The sequence below is a fragment of the Typopeltis vanoorti genome, chromosome 21, assembly GCF_054136105.1.
Source record: "Typopeltis vanoorti isolate ZY-2024b chromosome 21, IOZ_Tvanoo_1.0, whole genome shotgun sequence".
Classification (NCBI taxonomy): domain Eukaryota; kingdom Metazoa; phylum Arthropoda; class Arachnida; order Uropygi; family Thelyphonidae; genus Typopeltis; species Typopeltis vanoorti.
Genome location: NC_143569.1, coordinates 68,600,990 through 68,626,383, shown reverse-complemented (window position 1 = coordinate 68,626,383; position 25,394 = coordinate 68,600,990). Strand labels below are relative to the sequence as shown.

General features: G+C 36.4%; 1 protein-coding gene across 1 annotated transcript in view; it reads right to left on the bottom strand.

The window, feature by feature from the left end:
* The window catches only part of LOC150094948 (guanine nucleotide exchange factor DBS-like), a 500,966-nt gene that overhangs the window by 199,153 nt on the left and 276,419 nt on the right, over positions 1-25,394 (bottom strand). The window contains exons 14-15 of the mRNA XM_090411335.1: positions 20,286-20,352; positions 1,605-1,720 (exon numbers count right to left, since the gene is read on the bottom strand). Of these exons, the coding sequence (XP_090267461.1) occupies positions 1,605-1,720; positions 20,286-20,352 (183 nt within the window). The remainder of the gene's footprint in view (positions 1-1,604; positions 1,721-20,285; positions 20,353-25,394) is intronic.

Sequence of the window (25,394 nt, the reverse complement as noted above, 5' to 3'; positions counted from 1 at the left end):
GAGAAGATGTAATTTGCAGTGTCTAGTGGATAGGAGGAAAATGGGTGATATGATAGAGCCGTACAAATTGGTAATTGGTTATTATAGGATTAACGTTGAAGAGCTTTTTCATAAAATAGTAGGAGATTGGGGAGAATAAAAGGTCATCCCTGGAATCTGTATAAGTAGGGTGTGAGCAAGGGAGTGAGAAGAAAGTTTTTTGCATGGAGAGTTGGGAATAATTGTAACACACTGCCTGAGAGCATGGTGTCTGCAGAAAATTTGAATATGTATATGACAAAACAGAACTCCTAGATGAGTCTGTGACTCCATGGAGTCTTAGGATAATAATAATAAGAAGAATTGCAGGAGGACACTCAATAGAATGTACTGCCTCTTCTATGCTCAATACATTTAAGTTTACACAATCCATTCATTTACGTCATATCACTCACTTTCCCTTTTTCTCACTACATTAAAAAAAAAAAAAAAACTCTGGTAGGGTTTCTTTTCACCAGCTCAGCTCTCAGCTCATTTACTTTTATTATCTGATTTTGTCTTTTTTTACCATGCTGCTTACCCTTGCCTCTACTTCATATTACTTGTGAGCTTGATGATTACATTTCTCTTTATATTTCTTTGACAACATCTTTTTTAACAGCTCCTGGTTAATGATGCTACTCATCCAATTAATTCTCACCTGATTTATTCTCCTGGCCCTGAGCATGCAGAAGGATACTGCCTCAAACACCACTTGACCATTTCTCATGCAGTGCTAATGTTCTTCCCTGAAGTTTCTTGGCATGGAACTGCTCCAACTGCTGTTGGCTTATACATACTCATGCATTCCATATATGTACATATATCTTATGTCTGTATGTCATGTCTCTCCTCATACATGATATACCCACTGCTCAAAGTCATTAAAGTCCTACTGACTCAACATGTCTGTTCACTTTGTGCGAACATGTGTTTTCATGTCTCTACTTAAGAACTACAGTTTCTTTCTTCTGATCCTTCACTTCCTCTCATACTGACAAATAGTTTCTCCAGATATCTAATTTCAAAATCCTTTAAGTTCAAGCCATCTGGCATGTATATGTAAATCCTTTTGTGCATGCAAATTATTCCATACACTATTCCTCCTCCTGTGCAACCAGTGCATTGGCCTATTTCTTATCATTGGGCTTCTCGACTTGCTCATAGTATACTACTGCAGTTTTACATATTCAAATTCTTGTTCTTCTTTTGTCTTCTTCCAGCAGTTCTTTAATATCCTCTCTTTTGCTTTTTCTCTCTCTGTGTGTCTATTCTGCTGCATCCTACATTTTAGTTATTGGGAGAATATTGTGTCCACTGCTCATACATTCCATATGGTTAGTTATCACTGTTTTATCAAATACACACATAATTGTGGAATCATTATACCATGCTATTTCTTTTCACATGCATTTTATATACACTCATACCTAATCCTTCTTTCTTATTTCCATCATATGACTCACCAACATTTCTACATTTCCTCCAGCTCTTGCTTGCCTGGTATAAGACGACAGTGTCATTTGCAACACTGGTAATGTGATTTACATGATAAGACTTAAAATTACATAGGAAAAAGTACTCACTTGCTGTGGAACTCATAAATATCCTCCATGTTCCCAAACAGGATATCAGTCTTGCCATATAAGGAAGAAGGCACTAAATCTTTCATTGCTGGACTGTCCATCTCTTGCTTGTAACCCTGGGACAATTTTGAGATAGTTTTATAATATACAAATGAATTCAATGTAATTTTAAATTACACTGAACAGTACACTAAAATTAAATACCAGTATTTGCAGTAAATCTTACCTATTATCTTCCAGCCAAAATGAGAAAGAATGTACATAATGTATTTACTGATATAAATATAATTTTAATAATTGTACAAAGAAAAAAAAAAGTCAAATAATGAAATCAATGAGAATGAGAGAACAGGATGTGACACTCTGCAAAATTTGGAATTAGAAACAATAATTCTTTTCTATTATGTAATAAGGAAAAAATGTGTGTTCCTTTAGGTATGTAATAAATATCACACCTAAATGAATAGGGTGTGGTTCTTATACATGATGTATAAGGATTTCAATAACAGTAAGAGATATGATATCAACAATTACTTGAAACAATACTCTATAACTATTTTGCAATTGACATCCTTGTTAAACTGCTATAATCAGCTGATGTATACCAACAGGCACCATTTTGTCAATGTTATTCCATATGAAATTAGAATCTACAGAGACAATCACATAAGGTATTTCAATTAAAATTGCTCTTAATTTATTTTTGATATTTGATTAGGCCACATATGGACTATTGTGCCCAGATTTCGTCACCTGGTTTTCAAAAGGACGAAGAGATGTTGGAAAGGGTCCAGAGGCGACTGACTAAGGTAGTTTCTAACCTCTGGAATGTCGAATATGAGGAAAGATTCAGAAGACGCAACTTGCAGAGTCTGGTGGGGAAGAGGAAGAGGGGGAGATATGATAGAGACCTACAAGTTAGTAAGGGGTTGTTATAAGATCAATCCTGGAGAGGATCTACAGAAAATAATGGGAGATCAGGGGAGAACCAGAGGTCATCCCTGGAAACTGTATAAAGAGGGTGTGAGTAGGGGAGTGAGAAGAAGATTTTTTTCATACAGAGTTGTGAATGATTGGAATGCCTTGCCTGAGAGTGTGGTGTCTGCAGAAAATTTGAGTGTGTTTAAAGCACGGTATGATGAACTGTGTGTATGATAAAAGGACCTCCCAGATGAGTCTGACTCCATGGATCTTGGGTAGTGGTAATGATATACTCAATGTGCAAAATTTTTGCACTGCATTAAACTGCAGGGAAGTCAAAACAGATAAGCAAGAAGGTGAAAATACAGTACTGGACAAGATTAGTGAAATGTAGCAAAATTTTTGCAGTGTATTCAATTGCAGGAATGTCCAAGCAGATCGGCAATAAACACTTTTTTCAAGAGGCTGAAAATATGGTACTGGACAAGATTACTGAATGACATTGCATTATGAGAAATGACATCTCATAATACAAATCCTCAAAAATCCATTATAGCAGTATGCTCTATCACCAGCACTGATCACAAGAATCTTGACAGAGATCTGCAAATATATTTCAAATGGAAGTAAAATTGCATTTACAAAAATGCAACTGAAGTAAATAGTACAGTATACAGTTTCAGCTACATGGAATTAGGCTAATTTTCCTAGCAAGTAATCAAGTGATATTAGAATGTTATTAGCAGCTGCACAAAGAAGGCTTTATCTCCTTTCTCCACAGCATTGGGTGGGCAATTTGGGTGACTGTTATCTTAACTCAATTCTCTGGACAATTACACTATGTATGGTTTTTGGCCACCACATGCAGCAGATCTCTGAGTTACCTTCACAACTTTTGCGAAATGTTCTTGACCTACAAATTTCTATCTATAATCACCACAAGATCCCTTACTTCCTCCAGTATAACTCTACCAAGTGAGTATGAAGCATCCCATCGGTGGATCCCAAATTTCATAACCTTACATTTATTGGCATTAAACTTATACCCCCAATCATTTGCCCACATTTCCAGCTTATTCAATCCTTTTGAACAACCAAAACATCAATAGTATTACAGTAATACTATTTGATAATCTATCATAATCCAAACCTTCAATTATCAGAACAGCAAGTTCTGATAACCGAAGTATAATTATCCAGTGCTCTAATAGAAGTCAGTTGCCATGCAAGGGTTAGTTAACTGAAGGATCAGTCTTTTAAAGATTGGATAAATGGTAGATTACTGTACTAATAAACCTTCCAAGCTTCACATTATCTACAAACAACTGAATATCTTCCTGTAGACCAGTGACAGTATTACTGATAAAGATTTACAGTAATGGTCACAGTCCTGAATCATGTGGAATCCCACCTGTAACCTTCCTACTCCTTGATACTGATCTCCATGTATATAATTCTCTATCAGAAAGTGAGTTTCCAATCTAGTCCACTAATCTAATATCCAGACTCACATATTACAATGTAAATACTAACTGGCACCCTTTCAAATGCCTTCGAAAATATATAAAAAAAACATAGTACATGCCTTATCTTTATCTATGCTCTTGCTACTCTAAATAACAACCAGATATTACTAAAACAAGTGTGCTCCTTAACAAATCCACACTGTTCTCCTTACATGATATTGCTCTCTTTGCCTAATTCTGTATATGAGCTCTTCCCAATTTTTCCAAAATCTCAACCCCCAGAAGAAATACAAATTAGTCTATAGTTTGATACCTCCATTCTACCACCACTCTTATGCATTGACACTATTCACTATTCTTCCACTCTTCAGGAACTTGTCCCATTGCAAGACTTTCATTAAACATTCAAGTTAACAGCATGATCATTTCCTTAGCAAATTCCCTTAAGACATGTGGTGAAATCCTCTCTAATCTCCTTACCTTATCAGCATATAGAGTGCCTCCAGATTTGGAATACATCCTCTTCATTAATTTCTAATGCTTTACCACTCCTTATCCCTCTAGGAATAAAGTCTACTTTACCAGTACGGGATGCCCTAATAAAGTGATGGTTACCATCTCCATCCAGTAAAATAATCTGTCCACAATCATTTTTATTCCTAAAAATACATATTCTTGGAATTCTCCCTGGCTTGTAGTGTTAGTCTCCTCTCAAATTCAAAATTTTATCTTCTTATTATACTAATCACCTCACTAGGCTGAGCCATATAATCCTCATGCACCCGTTCTCTACCTCTGTGTATTTATGTGCCTTTCATAATCTCTTTTTCATATGCAATTCCTGTTTAATTTATCTAGTTATCCATTTGACTCCAAATCATCTTATCTTTATTCAAGATATACAATATGCCACTGCCGTCAACAATTTTTTCTTCAATATGCTCCATGCACTGACTGCTTTTCCTACAAATTCTTTCCTTCACTGTACTGCTCCAAAGTTTCCAAGTCTATTATGGTTGTCTGCCTTAGAGTTCCACATAAATTCGTTCTGCATTGATACTTATGCAGGTCTGTTCATCCTTCAAGTCAGGCCTATATAGTCACTTTCACCATCTGGGGACAAGTATGACATCTCAATCACTATCAGATCCTCTGATGCTATGACCAAGTCCAAAATTCTTGATCCTTGTGTTCCCTCCACGACATGCTACCTAAGACAGTTGTCCCTTGAGAAGTCCAAAAACTCAGTTTCCTTAATACTGTATGCTGCTTCCTTTGCCCAGTTTATATTGCTGTAGATGAAGTCCCCCATATTTTCCTAGACATTTCCTGCTCATCATCATGTTTCCTTGTCTATAGTTGCATCCTACTAAATATTTTTTTATTCTTCTTCTTCTTATTATTATTACTCAGGCCTCCATCGAGTCAAAAGACTCATCGTGGGAGGTCCTTTCTAAGAACATAAAGTCTGTCAAGACTCATCGAGGGGAGGTCCCCCCCCTAAGAAACACAAAGTCTATCATACAACTCCTTAAACTCATTGACCATTCTTGCTTTCACCAATCCATCAGGCAATGCATTCCACAGTTCAACCACCCTCCACGCAAAGAAACCACCCCTCACCCTCTTGCTCACAGTTTCCTTTCGTAACTTCCAGGGATGGCCTCTTGTCATCACTCCTTCCCACTGTTCAACCAAGAGAAAGAACTCCCCAGTGTCAACCCTGTAACCACCTCTCAACAGTTTAAAAGTCTCAATCATATCACCTCTCCTTCTTCTATCCACCAAACTCTGCAGTCCACATTCCCTCAGCTGATCCTCATAACTATCCTTGTACAGTCCTGAAACCATCTTTGTCATCTGTCTTTGTATCCTTTCCACAGTTAATTTATCCCCTTCAAATCCTGGGGACCAAATCTGAGAACAATAGTTCAAGTGTGGTCTGATCAGAGACTTATACAACGGAATGATAACACTCCTATCTCTGCAGGTCAGTGTCCTTCTCATAATTGCAGCAATCCTCTGTGTTACCTTCACCACTTTTGCAATATGTCCCCTACACTTCAGGTTTCCATCAATCATCATCCCCAGATTTCTTGTCTCCCCTACTTCCTCCAGTATAACTCGTCCCATAGAGTATGCAGCATCCCATCGATGTTTCCCAAACCTCAAGACCTTACATTTTGCTGCATTAAACTGACATCCCCATTCATTTTCCCATCTGTCTAGCTTATTCAAATCCTTTTGCAGGGCTACCACATCTGCACGATTACTAATAATCCTTCCCAGCTTCGTATCATCCGCAAACAACAGAATATCCACTTGCAATCCACTGACAATGTCATTGATATAAAGGTTAAACAATATAGGTCCTAGTACTGAGCCCTGTGGGACCCCATGTGTAACCCTCTGCTTCCTTGAAACTGCCCCAACATACACAACTCTGATACCTATCAGACAGCCAATCCTGAATCCAGTTGACCAATCTGACATCCAGACCCAAGTGCTGCAACTTAAATATCAGATTGTCATGTGGCACCCTGTCAAATGCTTTCGCTAAGTCTAAGAAAATTGCAATATATGCTTTCCCTCATCTAATGCTCTTGTAACTTTATTATAAAAGGCTAGCATATTGCTAAAACAAGAACGCCCTTTCACAAATCCATGTTGACTCTCACAGATAACATTACCCTCATCTGCCCAATGCTGTATATGGTCCCTCACTACTTTCTCCAAGATCTTAACAAATACTGATGACACACAGACTGGCTTATAATTAGACACTTCCAGTCTGTTACTACACTTATGCAATGGCACTATCTAATCTTCCTTCCATTCCTTGGGCACCTTTGCCGAAGCCAGACTTTCACTAAGAAGCCACGTTAAAGGCACTGTCGGTTCCATAGCACATTCTCTCAAAACTCGTGGTGAAATACCATCCAGTCCCAAAGCTTTACTGACATCCAGAGTACTCAGTATCTGAAACAAACTCTCCTCCTGTACCTCTAAACCTCGAACCAGCCCTATCCCTCTAGCATTAAAACTGACTCCTCTAGGATGAAATACTCCAATAAAGTGTTCATTGAACAATTCCACTATGTCTTCTGCATCAGTCACTCTATTCCCATTTTTATCCCACAAGGTCATTCTTACACAATCATTTCTCCTCCTACTGGCCACATAGCTAAAAAATTCCGTAGGATTTTCTTTGGATCTTATGGCCAATCTCCTCTCATATTCCAGTTTCGCTTTCCTTACCACACTAGTCACTCTTCTGGCCTGTGTCTTATATTCTTCATGCATCCTCTCTTCACCTGTCTCCTTATATCTCTTCCATAGCCTCTTTTTCGCATGCAATTCCTGTTTAATATTGTTTGTCATCCATTTTACTCCAAATTGTGTCCTCTTCTTCACTCATGGTATACAACTTACCATTGCCGCTAAGAAATATTCTTTCACAATTTCCCACGCACTAATGACATCCCAGCCTTCCAATTCCTCCATCCATGAAACTTCCCAAAGTTGACGTCTAAGACTATTATAATCACCTGCATTTTAATTCCACATAAGTTCCCATCTCTTTGATACTCCTGCATTTCTATTCATTTTCCAAGTCAAAACCATATGGTTACTCTCTCCAACTGGTGGGAGAGATGTCAACTCAGTTATTATCAACTCTTCTGATGCTATAACCAAATCTAAAACTCTTGAACCTCTTGTTCCCTCTGTTACATGTTGCCTAAAACATTTGTCCCTCAAGAATTCGAGAAATTCCATTCCCCTATTGCTACATGCATCTTCCTCTCTCCAATTTATAAAACTGTATTTAAAATCTCCCATAACTATCATTCTTCTTGCACTTGCCAAACTTGTTGTTTAAATATCTCCTGGTCCCCATCCTCTGTACTCCTGGATCTGTATCAACCCCCCCCCCCCCACTAAATATCCTGTCTTGCCTACCTCTACCTCACAGCATATGCTCTCAAAATCATTAGTGCCACTGCCTTCCAAAGTCTCCACTCTTAGAGGACATAGGTTGTCACTTATCATAAGCAGTACTCCACCACCACGCTTTCCCTTCCTTTATATCCCCTTCTGTCAAATGTCTCAGTGATCCCAATAATTTTTGGCCAGGCTGATGCTATCTGCACCACCAATTCCTCTCCCTTATTCCAGATACTCCTGGTATTAGTATAAAGCATATAAATGCCATTGTTTCTATACCCAGCATTATCCCCTCTAGACTCCACTGGGCTCAGTGTTAGCTAATGTCGTCCCCCTTCTTCCAAGTACCCATTCCCACAGGAGGCCACCCCTGCTATCATCCTCCCTGGGACACACTGACTCATTCAGAACAGCAATCTCTCCAGATGCCTACGTCCTTCCTCATTCAAATGTAAGCGGTCTCTCACATACCATTCCTCTCTTTCCTCAAACGCACTTCAAGCATCCACATATACCAGTCCTCTCTTGTCACACATTCTCGCTATTATGCCATTCAATATCACCGCTCTTCTGCTCAGCTCATCATTATCATACCTAGGCAACACGCACACTATTTTTCCTCTCTCTGTCTTCTTCCATACAGCCTCAAGCAAAAATCTCATATCTCTCACTGCCCGACTTACATTACCACTCAAGTCATTTGTTCCTACCATCACAATCATCTCATCCACTCTTTCACTTCTCTTAATTGCCATAGCCACCCTTTCTATTGTTCCTCCTGGCAAACACTCCTCACGCATCCTATCTTGAACACTATGGATCATTGAGTTGCCATACATTATACCTCTTACCATTCCCTCTCTCCTATTGTTTCCATTCACTCTTCTTTTTTCATTCGAATAGGTCTCTCTCTCATTCCCTTTCCTCTACTGCTATTCTCTCTTCTAGCATCCCCATACCTTTCTCTCCTACTGTTTCCATTCTCCCCTCTTCTAGCACTCCCATACATCTCTCTCATTCCCTCTCTCCTACTGTTTCCATCCTCTCGTCTTCTAGCATTCCCATACCTCTCTCTCATTCCATCTCTCCTACTGTTTCCATTCTCTCCTCTTCTAGCACCTCCATATCTCTCTCTCATTCCATCTCTCCTACTGTTTCCATCCTCTCGTCTTCTAGCATTCCCATACCCCTCTCTCATTCCGTCTCTTCTACTGTTTCCATTCTCTCCTCTTCTAGCACCGACATCCCTTTCACTCATTCCCTCTCTTCTGTTTCCTTTCTCTCCTCTTCTAACACTCCTAAAACTCTCTCCCTCCCTTATTCTGATTCGGCTTGCATTTATATCTTCCATTCTCCTAATCTTATCTTTCATGCTTCTGCTCTCATTCACAAGACATTCCACCTCCTCTTTCAGCTCATCTATCTCCCTGTGCAGGTCAGTCACTCTTAATCTAAATTCACTGTCCCAAACAAAACCATCTCCTTAACTTTTACAGTCACTCATGCCTTCCACACTATCAGCTATTATTTTCTCATTCATATATATATTTTTTTCATTCTCTCCTATCACACTACTTGTCTTCCTACATTCATTCCCCGTTCCTGGAGCAACAATGTCGGATATTGATATTTCGAATGCACTTATTTCCTCCCACTGCCTGCATTTTGTGCACATATGCTCTCTGCTCTCTTTCACAAGCCACATATCCAATTCCCGAGACGCATACATGCCGCAAGTACTGAATGCCACAAAGTCCCTTATGAACTTCTGTCTCACGCCATATACTCCTTTGCCCAGTTTATATTGTTGTAGATGAAGTCCCCCTAAACATTTCCTGCTCATCATCTGTTTCCTTGTATATAGTTTCATCCTACTAAATATCTTATCTTATAAACTTCTGTCTCACACCATATACTCTCAAAGCCATTAATGTCATTTCCTTTCTGATTCTCTACTCTGAGAAAGCACAATTCATCTCTTAATGTAAAACTCCACTACCCAATTTACCTTTCCAATCCTTCCAAAATATGCTACATCCCCTTTGATTTCTATCCATATCAAAGCATCTTCTCAGTTAACCAAATTTCACTGATACCAGTAATCTTTGGAGAGATTGAGTCACTCAATACCACAAACTCATTCCCTTTATTCCTAATGTTCCTGGTATTTGTATACAGAAAAACCAGTGCAATGTCAATATTCATATAGCTATTGAAAGTTTATTTTTTGCTTGGTTAGAATATAATAAATTTAGTTTAATCCTTTATCCAAGTGTGAGCAAATTAAATTTGCACCTGAAAGTATCTTTAGGACTGGGGTAAGGTGGTACAACACCAGGGAGACTTCTTGCAAAGGTGGAGCAAGCTACCAACACTCCTATCTCAGTATTTCCCATAATGCAAAACACATCTCCCTGCAGATATGTCTAATGTTATGCATTAAGGGAAGGGCCACTACCCAGACTAGTTTCGACCTTTATTGAGGTCTCTTCAGTGGGAGCCAGGCCCAAGTGGAGATACCAGTCAGAAGCATTAGCAAGGTCATCTCTACCTATAGGAGTTGCCAATTGGTGTGCCACCTTTTTAATAAATTACTCTGGATTTAGAGGAAGATGTTGAAAGTTTATTTTCCACTTGGTTAAATTTAGTTTAATCCTTTATCCAAGTGTGAGCAAATAAAGTTTGCACCTGAAAGTATCTTCAGGACTGGGGTAAGGTGGTACAACACCAAGGTGACTCCTTGCAAAGGTGGAGCAAGCTACCAACTGATTCTCTACCCTGAGAAGGCACAATTCATCTCTTAATGTAAAACTCCACTACCTAATTTACCTTTCCAATCCTTCCAAAATATGCTACACCCCCTTTGATTTCTATCCATATCAAAACATCTTCTCAATTAACCAAATTTCACTGATACCAGTAATCTTTGGAGAGACTGAGTCACTCAATACCAAAAACTCATTCCCTTTATTCCTAATGTTCCTGGTATTTGTATACTGAAAACTACCAGTCCTGAAGATACTTTCAGGTGCAAACTTTATTTGCTCACACTTGGATAAAGGATTAAACTAAATTTATTACATATAGCTATTATTATCCCTTATATCTTGGTTTTGCAATTAGTATACACCCTCTAATTTCTCAAGCCAGCATCCCCAAAAGGCAGTCCCTGCTATGTTCCACCTTTAAAATTCTAGTTTCCCAACATGCTTGCTTGCCCAATAATAGCCTCTCCAAATGCCTGCATGCTTCTATGTTCAAATGTAATTCATCTCTTGCATACAGCTCTCTTCTATCCACAGATATAATTCACATATTCCAGACCTCTCTTTGAACACATTCTCACTATCATCTCATTCATTATTGCTGATCTTCTCCTCCACTCTTCATATTGAGGCAACACGCTTATTGTTTTCCTCTCATACATTTCTTCTGCGCTATTCCTAACATCTCAAATCTCTTGCTAATTGATTCACACTATCTCTCACGTCATTTGTACCAAATACCCATCACCACACATTCTATCATTTCCCTCAGGCAGGTACTCCTCTGGCAGTCTGCTCTGCACACACCCTGAATCATCAAATGAAACATGACATGACACTGCAAACAGTTTCATTCATTCTTCTCCCACTGGAATCCCTAACCCTTTCTGCTTTGACGCTCTCCTACTCCTACCCTTTCTTCTAATCTCTCTCTCTCTATCCCTTACTCCCACACTTGACTCTCAAATTTACTCTCCTTCCCTGTTTCTCACTAACCACAGATACCTTATTCTAATACAAGCCACAGCATAAATATACCTTGACATCACCAAACAATGAAATTAAAACTGTATAGATTACATAATCGTCAATAAAAAATGGAAACATTCATTCCAAAATGTCAAAACATTAAAAAAGATTCACATGAACTATCAGCCAAACTAAAAATCAATCTTAAAAGGAATAGAACAAACCACCAAAAACAAAGGAAAATAGACATCTCAAAATTCAAAAATAGCCTAACCAGATCTAACTACCAGATAACATATGGGAATGGATATAAGGTTGGTGAGATGGATAGGAGGGTGGTTGATGGAGAGATACCAGAGAGTAGTTTACTCAGGAGTAGAGTCCAAAATACGGCCTGTGACTAGTGGTGTGCCACAGGGTTCTGTTCTTGGACCACTGCTGTTTAATTTGTTCATTAATAATATAGGGAAGGATCTGAAAGGAACAGTTCATTTGTTCGCTGATGATGCTAAGTTGGGTAGGGCAATAGTGAATGCAGAAGATGTCAAAATTTTGCAGGATGATTTGGTTAGATTGGAGGTATGGGCTAAGGAGAATGGATGTCAATTCAATGTGGCAAAATGTAAGGTTATGCATTCTGAGGTGAAAAGATTAACAGCAGTATATCCCATTGGTGGAGCTGTACTCCAGGAGATTGATGAGGCCAGGGACTTGGGAGTATTGGTGGATAGGGAGTTGAAGTTTAGGGGGCACATCGCAAAATTGGCTAAAACAACTCATCAAATCACTTGGATGCTGAAGAATACTTTGACGAGCAGAGATAAGCAAGTTATTTCCTCTGTATCTAGCCTCGAAAGACCCCATCTTGGTTACTGTGTCCAGATATGGTCACCTAGGTTTCTTCTTGATGGGAGAAGGTTGAGAGGATCCAGAGGCAAGTGACCAAGATGATAGCAGGTCTATGGAATGAACCTTATGAAACCAGGTTGAAGATTTGTGGGTTGCAGAAATTGGTTGATAGGCAGAAAAGAGGAGATATGATTGAGCCATTCAAATTGCTGAAGGGTTTCTATAGGCAGAACCAGCGCTAGGGTCTTTGCCGCCCACTGCAATTTCTATCTAAGTGCCCCTGTAACGATCCAGGCGTGTGTGGTTCTTTTATGATAATAAAAATTTAAATTATTTGAAATTTCTTCAATAAATTTTGACAGCATAGCCACATGTTGGTTCACTAAATGTAATGAACCGGGGGTGTTGATTAGTGCTGTCTTCACAATTTTGGCGATGTGTCCCCTAAATTTTAGATCCTTATCCACTATCACTCCCAGATCTCTTATTTCCTCTACTTCCAACAATATATTCTCACCAAGCATAAACTCTGCATCCCATCTTTGTTTTCCAAATTTTAAAACCTTACATTTTGCAACATTGAACTCACATCCCCATTTGCTTGCCCAATCACTCAATTTATTCAAGTCTTCTTGCAAGGCCACAACATCTTCACTACTCTTTATGGTTCGTCCCAACTTTGCATCATCTGCAAACAACTGAATATCTCCATCCAAATCTTCGCCAATATCATTAATATACAAGTTAAATAGTAATGGCCCTAAAATAGATCCCTGAGGCACTCCACTAGTGACTTTCCTTTTTCTGGATATTGCACCCCCATACACAACTTGTTGATACCTATCAGATAGCCAGTCTCCAATCCAATGCACTAATCTAATATCCAACTCAACTCCCCATCTGCTCTAGTTTGACTGTCAACTTATCATGAGGTACTCTATCCAAAGCTTTTGCAAAATCCAAGTATATTACTGTGTATCCTTCTCCTCTGTCCAAGGAAACAGTCACTTTATTGTAATACGTAAGTAGATTACTAAAACATGACCTCCCTTTAGCAAATCCATGCTGTCCATCAAAGATTATACCATTGTTGTCAACCCAACTCTGGATCCTAGTTCTCACAAGCTTCTCCAACAATTTAACCACAACACCTGACACACAGATAGGCCTATAGTTTGATGCTTGAGTTCGATCACCTCCTTTATGAAGTGGCACAGTCTTGCCCTCCTTCCACTCTTTAGGGACTTGACCAAGTGCAATACTCGTATTAAAAAAATATGTCAAGGCAGGTGTCAACTCTCTGGCACATTGCTTCAGAATACGCAGTGATATATTATCAAGTCCCACAGCCTTATTTACATCTAGTTTACTCAACTCCCCAAACACCTCTTGATCACTTACAGTCAGTCTCTCCTCCCCATCATCAACTGCTCTTAATCTCTCCATGAAGTCACATTCACAAGATTGAAAGATCTTTATGAACTGCTCATTAAGTATCTCCAGCACACATTCTGCAACAGCTGTCTTTATACCATTTCCTCCAATCAATGTCATCCTTCCATAATCATTCTTTCTTTTGCTGGCTACATATCGAAAGAACTCCCTAGGATTCTTTTTAGCTTCATTAGCTAACTGCTGTTCATACCTCTCTTTAGCTACTCTCACCAACCAAGTCACTCTCCTTGCCTGGTCTTTGTAGAACTCATGAAATTGTTTACTTCCACTTCTCTTATGCTGCCTCCACAATGCCCTTTTTCTCTGTATTGCATGCTTAATCTCTTTATTCATCCATCTCAAACTTGAAATTTTTTAATAATTTTTATAATTTTTATAACTATCTTTTAGGAAAATAAAAGAAACTCAAGATAGATGAGAAAATAAGAAAAGAATTCAGAAATAATTAGAACATTTAATATAAGTATTCAGAAAATAAATTAAATTACATAAATATACTTGAAATTTTTTTAATTAACGTTTTAGAGTTTTTGATTTCATATTCAGGGCATAGAGATGCTTGTCTTCCACCGCTGGAGAGCCAGGATGTAATCAACCTGGTGCCTTGACCTATCAATGTTAGATGTCCAAGTATAGGTCCGTCGTGGATGTTTCTGGAAGCAGGTATTGGTAATAACTAATCTCTTAGCACGGGCAAATTCCAACAGTCTTTCGCCACAGGTTTTATGTACATCCAGATGAAAGGGGAACTTCTCAGAACAGTAATAGAAGGTAAAGTTCCTGGGAAAAGAGGCAGGGGTAGACCATCAATGAGATGGATGAATGGCGTGTGTGGAGTGACTGATCTTCAGAGAGTTGTGGCCGCCAGAAAAGCAAACACCAGGACTACATGGCAAGGCCTGGTGTGGCACATCACCGAGCATCGGAGTGACCATACGGCATCTGTAGATGCCCAGTGAAGTGAAGAAGAAGATTTCATATTCACAAAATTAGAAATAATAGTCTTTACATCTAATTCCACACATTTATCATTTTCAATAGCTATTAACGCCAAACTAACAAGCCTTTTTTGTGACATACTTGTTCTTAAGTAGGTTTTAATCAATTTCAACTTGGAAAAGGAACGTTCACCGCTTGCTACACTAACAGTTAAGGTTAATAGTATTCTTACAGCAATTGAAAAGTTAGGAAAAGATAAATTATTGGACACAATAAAATTAAGAATACCGAAAGGGTTTTGAATATTTAAATTATCCTTCCGAAAAATATCCCGGAAAGCACATGACTTGTCATATAGTTCCATTGCATTTACATCTTTATTGTCGCAAACCATCAAGAGAATCTCTAAATCGTCACAATTTTTTCGTAAATCTTCGTTATTAATTTGTAGTAATCTATACAATAAATTGAAATTATCATAATATGTTTTTAGTTGTTCAAAACGTTCTATTAACGAACACATTGCAACGTCTATAAGTGTATAAAACACATTCACTCTAAATTTATCTTCTGGCGATTGTGGCATTTCGTCATGATGCTCTTAGTCAAATTTTCGTGTCTTCTTTTGTTGTCGAACTTCGGTACCAGTTTTAAATTCTTGTTCTCCATCCACCTCTTCACTCGGTTCTTTTGCCGTTTTTAGAACTTCTTTAAAATTTGTATCTGATCGACACTCTTGTAAGAATATTTTTAAGTTTTCGATAGATTCTAAAGCAAGTGTAATGTTCATATTTTTGTCTTGAAGCATTTTACTCACAGGCTTTATTCTGTTAAGTAAATCATGCCAAATTATAAAAGAGCAAATAAATTTGTAGTCCTTTATTTTAGCCCATAATGTTTGTGCTTCATGCTGAGTTTCATTACTAAAATTTTCATTATTTAAAATTTCAAAATGTGCATCATAAATTTCTCCTAACTGATATCATAGAGGGAGGATTGCATTAATTTTACTTTCCCATCGCGTTTCTGATGACTATCTCAATGTTAATTTTTTTACAAACTTTAAAAGAATTGCCCAACGTTTGTAAGAGAATGAAAAGAAATGTATATTTCTTGAATAATTGCAAAGAAACTATTTGTATCTGCATTCACTTTGGCTGCAATATTAATGATTAAATTTAGAGTATGAGCAGCACATGGCACGTAAAAAGCTCGAGGATTTTTGTTTAAAAGCAAATTTTGGAGCCCATATTTTTTTCTTTCATATTTTCCCCATTGTCATAATCTTGATTTCGCATGTCTTCAATGGGAATGTTCCATTTTTGCAGTTGTTCCATTATTGTTGCACATAAACCTCGTCCTGTGGAATCTGATATATATCTGCAAAACCAAAAACGTTTTCCCTGATCTTGACAATTCCATTGTCACAGGAAAAAAAGCGAATAATAATAATGATCATTTGTTCTGTTTTACTTGCATCAGGTATGCAATCTAAAATTATGGAATAATATACAAATTTCCGAATTGAAAATAAAATTGTATCCCTGATTGCATTACTTAAAGTTTCCAATATTTCATTTTGACTGTCTTTACTGAAATAATGTACTCTATTGTTCCATTGTAGGGCCCTTTCAACGTGATTTTCATAACGGGATCAAACTTTGCAAAGAGTACAACTAATTTTAAAAAATTGCCGTTATTCCTTTCATATAATTTATCAGATGATCTGCGAAAAGCTAAATATTGGCTACCAAGGAATTTTATAATTTCAATCAAGCATTCTAAAACACTCGTCTAATGTTTCTTTTCCATATCATACATGCTGTTTGTCTGAAAATCAATAGTAGTTTTGTTTTTTAAATTTTTATCAAGTTCCTTCCATTTTAAGAAACTTTTCATGTGAGTTAAACTAGTCTCATGTCTAAGCAAAGTTGTACTTACATTTCTCCAATTGTTATAACCTTCTACAAGACTACTTGTTTCAGTAGGTGTAAAAAGTTTGCAACAAAAGCAAAAAACAGAATTTCAAGTTTCGGAATTAATGAGCCATATTATTAGCACTAGCTCCTGGTTTTTCATTTTTCTATTATAATACGTTTCGTCAAATTTAAGACCATATGTATCTCTGGGATATATTATATTTCGCTTTTGGACAGGCCCCATTTCAATTAAAACAACTGGTAATTTCTCATCAATATTTCTCCATTCAATTAGATCTAAATTTAAAGAGATTAACAATATGTTAGTTTTGTGGTCAATAACAACAACAACTAAATCTTCTAACTGTTTTCCACTTAAATCATGCGTCTTGTTATCTTGTTCAATAGTTGCAATAGTACTTTCATGAAAACTGGATGATGTACATGATGATTCCCTTGCCACCCCCACTTCACACCATACTGCTCAAAATCACTGTTACTACTTGCATCTCTACTTTGGGTAGTAATTTGTCTGCCTTTCAGGAAAAGCTACATATCCTTCCATCCATTTATTCCCGATCATTATATGCGACTCCTCTGCCCAGTAATTCTTTTTTTACTTTTCCTCAGTACAAAGCCATAGCAGAACAAAGAATGGTAATATTTCTACCTCTATCACTATAGTCTCTTCACAATGGAAAAGTAGAAATTCTCTTTCCCCCAGTTATTTTTTTTATTCTTGAGTCCACTTTAATCTCTTTTATTATACTCTATTATGCTGTTAGCTAATATGAACAATGTCTCGCTATCCCTGTTGCAAACTATTCTAATTTATTTAGTGTAATTACTGTGCAATAATATTTATTTGTTACACAAATCAATCCTGGGATTACCTTAGACCCCTAATAATAGGATACTATGGAAATATAACTGATATTTCATGACTTATTTTTCATGGTATTAACAACACCACACACACTTTTTTCACAAAGATGTTTTATTAATGCTTATATTTCACTGATTTTCAACTCAGCATCATCAGAGCACAACACACTTGTATATGCAACAGTGAGTGAGTGAAACAATATAATTGCAAAAGACAAAAGATGTAAAGTCCTATTTTTGGCACCCTCTAACGAAAAAAAAAAAAAGTAGCTATCCAGGAGTTTTTCTTAGGATAACCGTCTCCCAGATTTTTGGCAAATTAATGCAACCATATTTGTTAAGGTTGGGAGAATTCTTCAAAGCCATTGCTGACTCAAAAAATAATCTTTCAGATCTATAACAACTCCTAAATAGCACATTCTTTTTTCTCCATCTAATCCTGTGTGAAGGAGTGTCCAAAGCATGGTCTGCCAGTCCCGACTTGCCATAGTAATAGTAGCGAATGTATCTTTCATGTTCTTCCAGGCGGATGTTCGCTGATCTTCCTGTTTGCCCATAATAAGCCAAGTCACAGTCACACGGAACTTCAAACACTCCTGGGTGTGCTAAAGGGTGAAGTTTATCCTTAGGCGAGCGGATCAGAGTTGCCAGCTTAACACGAAGTTTGAAAGTGGTGCGAAGGCCATGTTTCAACAATACTTTGGCTATCTTTTCCGATGTGCTTCTGATATAGGGAATAGAAATGATCATGTTGTATTCTTGTGTATTAGGGGAGGGCCGAGTAATGGGCCTATGTCATATTTTATCTATTTTGTAGGGATTGTAGCCGTTGGCTAAGAACGTATAGCGCAGGTATTGGAGTTCAGTGGTCAGAGCTGTATCGTTAGAACAAATGGTTCTGGCTCTGTGTGTAAGTGTTTTTAAAATGCCGTACTGTTGGACTGGATGATGATGTGATTGTTTATGTAGGTATCTTCCTGTATGTGTAGGCTTTCTGTAAATAGAAAAGGATAGTGATCCATCTGAAAGGCGGGTGACTAATGTGTCAAGAAACGATAAACAGTTATTTGATTCTTTTTCTACTGTGAAGTGAATTTTGGGGTGTTGGCTGTTTAGGTAGTTGACAAAAGCATCCAAAGTGTCTTGTCCATGGGACCAGATATCAAACACATCATCTACATAGCGTAACCACACTTGTGGCTTGTATGTAGCTGTTGTAAGTACTTTGTTTTCAAAGTGTTCCATGTAAAATTTCCATAATAGGCCGAGTCACAGACTTGTGACTGTGACTTGGCCAATTATGGGCAAACAGGAAGATCAGTGAACATTTGCCTGGAAGAACATAAAAGATACATTCGCTACTATTACTATGGCAAGTCGGGACTGGCAGACCACACTTTGGACACTTCTTCACACAGGATTAGATGGAGGAAAATTAATGTGCTATTTAGGAGTCATTATAGAGCTGAAAGATTATTTTTTGAGTCAGCAATGGCTTTGAAGAATTCTCCCAACCTTAACAAATATGATTGCATTAATTTGCGAAAAATCTGGGAGACAGTTATCCTAAGAAAAACTCCTGGATAGCTGCTTTTTTTTTTTTTTCGTTAGAGGGTGCCAAAAATAGGACTTTACATCTTTTGTCTTTTGCAATTATATTGTTTCACTCACTCACTGTTGCATATACAAGTGTGTTGTGCTCTGATGATGCTGAGTTGAAAATCAGCGAAATATAAGCGTTAATAAAACATCTTTGGTTCACTCACTCACTGTCGCATATACAAGTGTGTTGTGCTCTGATGATGCTGAGTTGAAAATCAGCAAAATATAAGCGTTAATAAAACATCTTTGTGAAAAAAGAGTGTGTGGTGTTGTTAATACCGTGAAAAAATAAGTCATGAATAACCATCGACACCTAAGCTTATCTGTTAGATAACTGATATTTGTTTTCTACTTGTAAATGAATCCTTTATTGTTTATTGTAATTAGTCCTCTTCCATAACAGGACCTAATAAAGAGATTTCAATGGCACTTGTTGGATAATAAAGTTTATTAGATGCATATATTCACAAGAATATAATAATATAACATAGTAATAAAATTATTATATTTTTGTGAATATGTGTCTGATAGGACCTAATAACACTAGGCAAGTTTTCTATCTGTTTAATATAATCATTTATTTTTTGTCTGATCTAAATCAGGCAAAAGTGAAACAAAGATGTTTTATTATAGTATTAAATTAAAACCTGGTCTAGTATTTCAGTGTATATTATTATTATCATCATTGTATAACACCACCGTATATCATGGACTCTTGGGACTCATTGCAGGATACCTCGCTACACTACACAATTCACTATCTATATCACATAATCCACCATGTGTATATGTTCTTGAAAATGGCCTCAGTGAGAGATTGAAACATGGATAATTTAATAGTGAGAATTAAATGAAAGATTTTAATTGCACATAATTATGGTCCTTAGAATAGAATCTAAATTCTAATATTGCAAAATTGTTAAAAAAGAAAGAAAATAATTCAAAATATTCATAAGAAAATTTTACCTGAATTATGCTATCCAATTCTGATACATAAGCCTTTTCTGTTTCTATCAATTCTGTCATTACATGACTAAAAATAAATATATATATATATATGTGTGTGTGTTATTGTATAAAACATAATGTATGAAGCATTATAACATCAAAATAAATACTGAGTATATAAAATAAAGGACACATTTTTGAAAGAATCAGAAGAAAAAAGTGAAAACACACATACATAAAATTCAAAAAATGTAAATGACTGAATATATTTGAATAAAGACCATGATTATTTAGATTGATTCATTTGGATGGTTTATTTATGATAATGTAACATGAATTAATATTTGCTTATTTAAAAAGCATATTGTATCCTGAAAAGTCTTCAACCAAGAACAATATTGAAGAAAACTTATTTTTAATAAAAGAAAGTCTCATTCAACTTAATCCAAAATGAAGGCATTGATTCTACATGTAATATTTTGATTATAAGAGGTAAATCAAAATTAGCAATTCTTTTTTTAATGCAGTTCTCTACAACAGTCAAAATAAAGTATATTATCCTCATTAATATAGAATAAATGCCAGGTTAGATAATAATAAGTAAACCTTATTATTTCTTATTATTAAACCTTATTATTAAGAGAACAAATAAATTTTTAGTCTTTCATTTTAGCACATAATGTTTGTGCTTCATGCTGAGTTTCTTTATTAAAATTTTCATTATTTAAAATTTCAAAAAGTGCATCGTAAATATCTCCTAACTGATATTGTAGAGGGCGGATTGCATTAATTTTACTTTCCCATTGCATTTCTGATGGCTGTTTCAATGTTAAGTTTTTTATGAACTTTAAAAGGATTGCCCAACGTTTGTAAGAGAATGAAAAGAAATTACATATTTCTTGAATAATTGCAAAGAAACTAATTGTATCTGCATTCACTTTGGCTGCAATATTAATGATTAAATTTAGAGTATGAGCAGCACATGGCACGTAAAAAGCTAGAGGATTTTTGTTCAAAAGCAAATTTTGAAGCCCATATTTTTTCCCTTTCATATTTTCCCCAATGTCATATCCTTGACCTCGCATGTCTTCAATGGGAATATTCCATTTTTCCAGTTGTTCCACTATTGTTACACATAAACCATGTCCTGTGGAATCTGATATATCTGCAAAACCTAAAAAGTTTTCCCTGATCTTGACAATTCCATTGTCACAGGAAACAAAGGGAATAATAATGGTCATTTGTTCTGTTTTACTTGCATCAAGTGTGCAGTCTAAAATTATGGAATAATATTTAGATTTTCGAATTGATAATAAAATTGTATCCCTGATTGCATTACTTAAAGTTTCCAATATTTCATTTTAACTGTCGTTAATCAAATAGTGTACTCTATTGTTTCCTTGTAGGGCCCTTTCAACATGATTGTGTATAACGGGATCAAACGTCGCAAACAGTTTGACTAATTTTAAAAAATTGCCATTATTCCTTTTATATAATTTATCAGATGATCTGCGAAAAGCTAAATTTTGGCTACCAAGGAATTTTATAATTTCAATCAAGTGTTCTAAAACACTCGTCCAATGTTTCTTTTCCATTTCATACATACTTTGAGTCTGGCAATCAATAGTAGTTTTGTTTTTTAAATTTTTATCAAGTTCCTTCTATTTTAAGAAATTTTTCATGTGAGCTAAACTAGTCTCATGTCTATGCAAAGTTGTACTTACATTTCTCCAATCGTTATAACCTTCTACAAGACTACTTGTTTCAGTAGGTGTAAAAAGTTTGCAACAAAAGCAAAAAACAGAATTTCAAGTTTCGGAATTAATGAGCCATATTATTAGCACTAGCTCCTGGTTTTTCATTTTTCTATTATAATACGTTTCGCCAAATTTAAGACCATATGTATCTCTGGGATATATTATATTTTTCTTTTGAACAGGCCCCATTTCAATTAAAACAACTCGTAATTTTTCATCAATATTTCCCCATTTACCTGGATCTTCTAAATTTACAGAGACTAACAATGTGTTAGTTTCGTGTTCAACTACAACTAAATCTTCTCCAAACTGTTTTTCACTTAAATCCTGTATCTTGTTATCTTGTTCAACAGTTATAATAGTACTTTCATTCAAACTGGATGATGTGCACAGTTTGTCAACTCTGATTTCTGATGTATCAAGTTCGTTATATTCTGCATCAGAATATTTTAATATTTTAACAAATTTATTAAGAGCCCCAGTTTGTTTCTTAACATCTGCTTCTTTCGCAGCATGACGCTTACGATTTTGTGCACCGGATAACTTTTTTTTACAATTTTTGATTCTATTTCTATTTTATACCCACAAGAAATTATTACACAACATGACACAGAGACGAAATAATAGTCCGCACTACGCTACTGTCAGTAACCTAATGAGATGTGTACTGTTATAAATCTACTGTTGCTATCCTGTCATTACTGCGGCATTGTAAAATTTTATTATTATTTTAACTTTGTATACTTGTAATTTCTATTAATTACTTGTGATGTCTTTTTTCTTTATTTTATACTTTATTCTCCATTATTCTAATGTAGCTGTGCGCGCTTTCTCTCTCTCAGAATCTCTCTTGTTTATATTATTACGTGCTATGTTTACAAGAAAGTCAAATAACATTTATTTACATTACTATGAAATGTACAAGAATTTAAACATTAGGGAGATTGCTTTCTCTATCCTTCTATAAAAACTCTAGCAAAATTTAGAACTTTTTTCTTCAACTTTAAAATACTTTCTTTAACACAAAACCTTATCTACTCTCAGTTTACAAATTTTACTTATTAAACTCCAGGCTTACTCGCAAAGACTTTACCTAAATCTCTCTGTTAAGTTATCTTTACAAATTTGATATCAACTTCTAACATGCCAATCGATTCTCTTAAGGACACTTCTTAACCTTATTAAACATTAAACATATATCTTAAAAGTCTTTTCTTTCTAATACAACTATAAGAATAATTATATAAAAGTTTTGAACTTACAAAGGCTCTGTATATTACAATTAGTCAAAAGTCTTTCACTAAAAGTTCTATGGCAATTCTTTCATCTCAGATCTTCATCTGGAATTTTGGCTTCAGCTATATCAACTGGGAATGTAGCGGGACTCATACAGTTCCGGAAAAATGTTATTCTCCCACGGCGAAAAGAAAAATTTACGAAGGAAGGTACTTCAGGAAATTTGCCTCGCCTTTTCTCCTCTACTTGGGCTCGCCAAAAATGCCTGGACGACTGCCGTCTCAAGTAGCTTGAATTGCCACCTCCAAGAAAAATGAAACTGTTGTCAACTGTCAATCAGGATCCCTCTGGAATGGAAACTTTTCTCTTCTATGACATTTGGGACTTCTCCTTTCGGCAATTTGAAAGCCCTGTCTATGGCCTAGACGTTATTTCTCTCTAGCGACGTCTCAAACAGAGAAGCTCCTTTCTGAAAGCGGAAAACTTCTCTCTCAACCAACGTCTGGATCTGGATGCTCTCTGACGATGTCTGGAACCGAGCAGCTCTGTCTGTCTTCGGCAATGTCTGGGACCGGGCAGCTTTAGCAATGTGTGGAACTGAGCTGCCTCCTCTTTGACAGCGTCTGGAACCAGGCAACCTCTCCTGTCTGTCTGTGGACGTCTCTGGAACCGGACCCCCTCTACTTCTGCAACAATCTCTGGATCCGTGCAGCCCCTTCTGTTTGCTTCAGTCCCTTTTTATTATACCTCCTCTGAGACCTTGCATGAAATTTGGCAACCCCCAAAGAATCATTATGAGTCTTTCAGCTTTAGTTTCAAGTTCGGCATGGTTTTTGTTCTCCTCCGCTTTCTTTTAATTGTAAGTTGCTGGCCATCGGAAAGTTGTTTGAACCTTTCTGACTGACTTAGCAGATGTTTACACTTAGAGCCTGCAAGCCTTTCTCATACAAACAAATTTTAATAACAATCTTTCTAATGCCGGCATGTAGATCTATTACATGCAGCTTCGGCAATATGAACATAGCCTTTGTTTTTAACACTCTAACATATTCTTATTAAAGCAGTATATACAGTTAACTTCCAGAGTGTTATTTACAATAACATCTAAAACAAACTATACAGAGACAAACAAAGTTTATTTTTACAATATTCACATGGGACTTAACCTAAGTAAACAATCGAATGTAATGTGCTTTGGAATATTTAAGCTACAATCGAGTTTTTACAGTACCATGTGACTGGTTACGTAGCTACAAATGTTTCGTAAGAAAATTCGTTTCTGCGCATAAAAACCGTTCACCGTTTCACTTTAGATTCTGGAGGCAAGCATTTAGCCCTGCTCTCACTGCAAAATTGTAAACAGCTGGCAATATACAATTTTTTAAAATTTTTTATTCGGTGTATCCAGCCTTATTTATTTTAATATTGATCATTCTAAGAATTTTTTGTTTTTATGATAAAAATTTTGTTTCTTAAAAATGAACTTATGACCCGTGGCCTGGCGCCCCCTTCGTAGCAGCACCCGCATGCACTGCATGCCCACCTCCGCTGGCCCTGGCTGTATCTCACTGTTAAATTCCTCCCATTATCATTATTAGTAGGAACTGATCCCTGGGGTACACCACTGATCACATTAACTCTTGTAGACTCACATCCCTCTTACATAACATTTTGATATCTGTCAGTCAGCCATCCTTTTATCCTACCTAATAACTTACAATCAAATCCCATATCCTCCAAGCTATAACAAAGTCCAAAAGTACCACAGTATATCCATTCCCCTTATCGAACTCAACAGTGACATCATTATCAGCTGTGAACAAGTTACTCAAACATGACCTTTCCTTAGTAAGGTATCCGGAGAGTTCATCGAAAAACAGTTAATTGAAAGACAATTCATTGAACTACAATTCGTCGAAAATGCAATTCATAGAAAAAAATTCACCGAAAATTTTAACTTTTTGAAAATGTTATGATAAAAGTGTTCCATTTAGAACAAAAATTTAACCATGCAGAGTGAGATAGCAATACTACTTTAATAGGGGATAATTATAGAACAATATGATTTCTTATTGCCTTTCTTGTCCGATAACTGTTTCATGTCTGTTCATGGGACTGATTTGCTTGTTTCCGG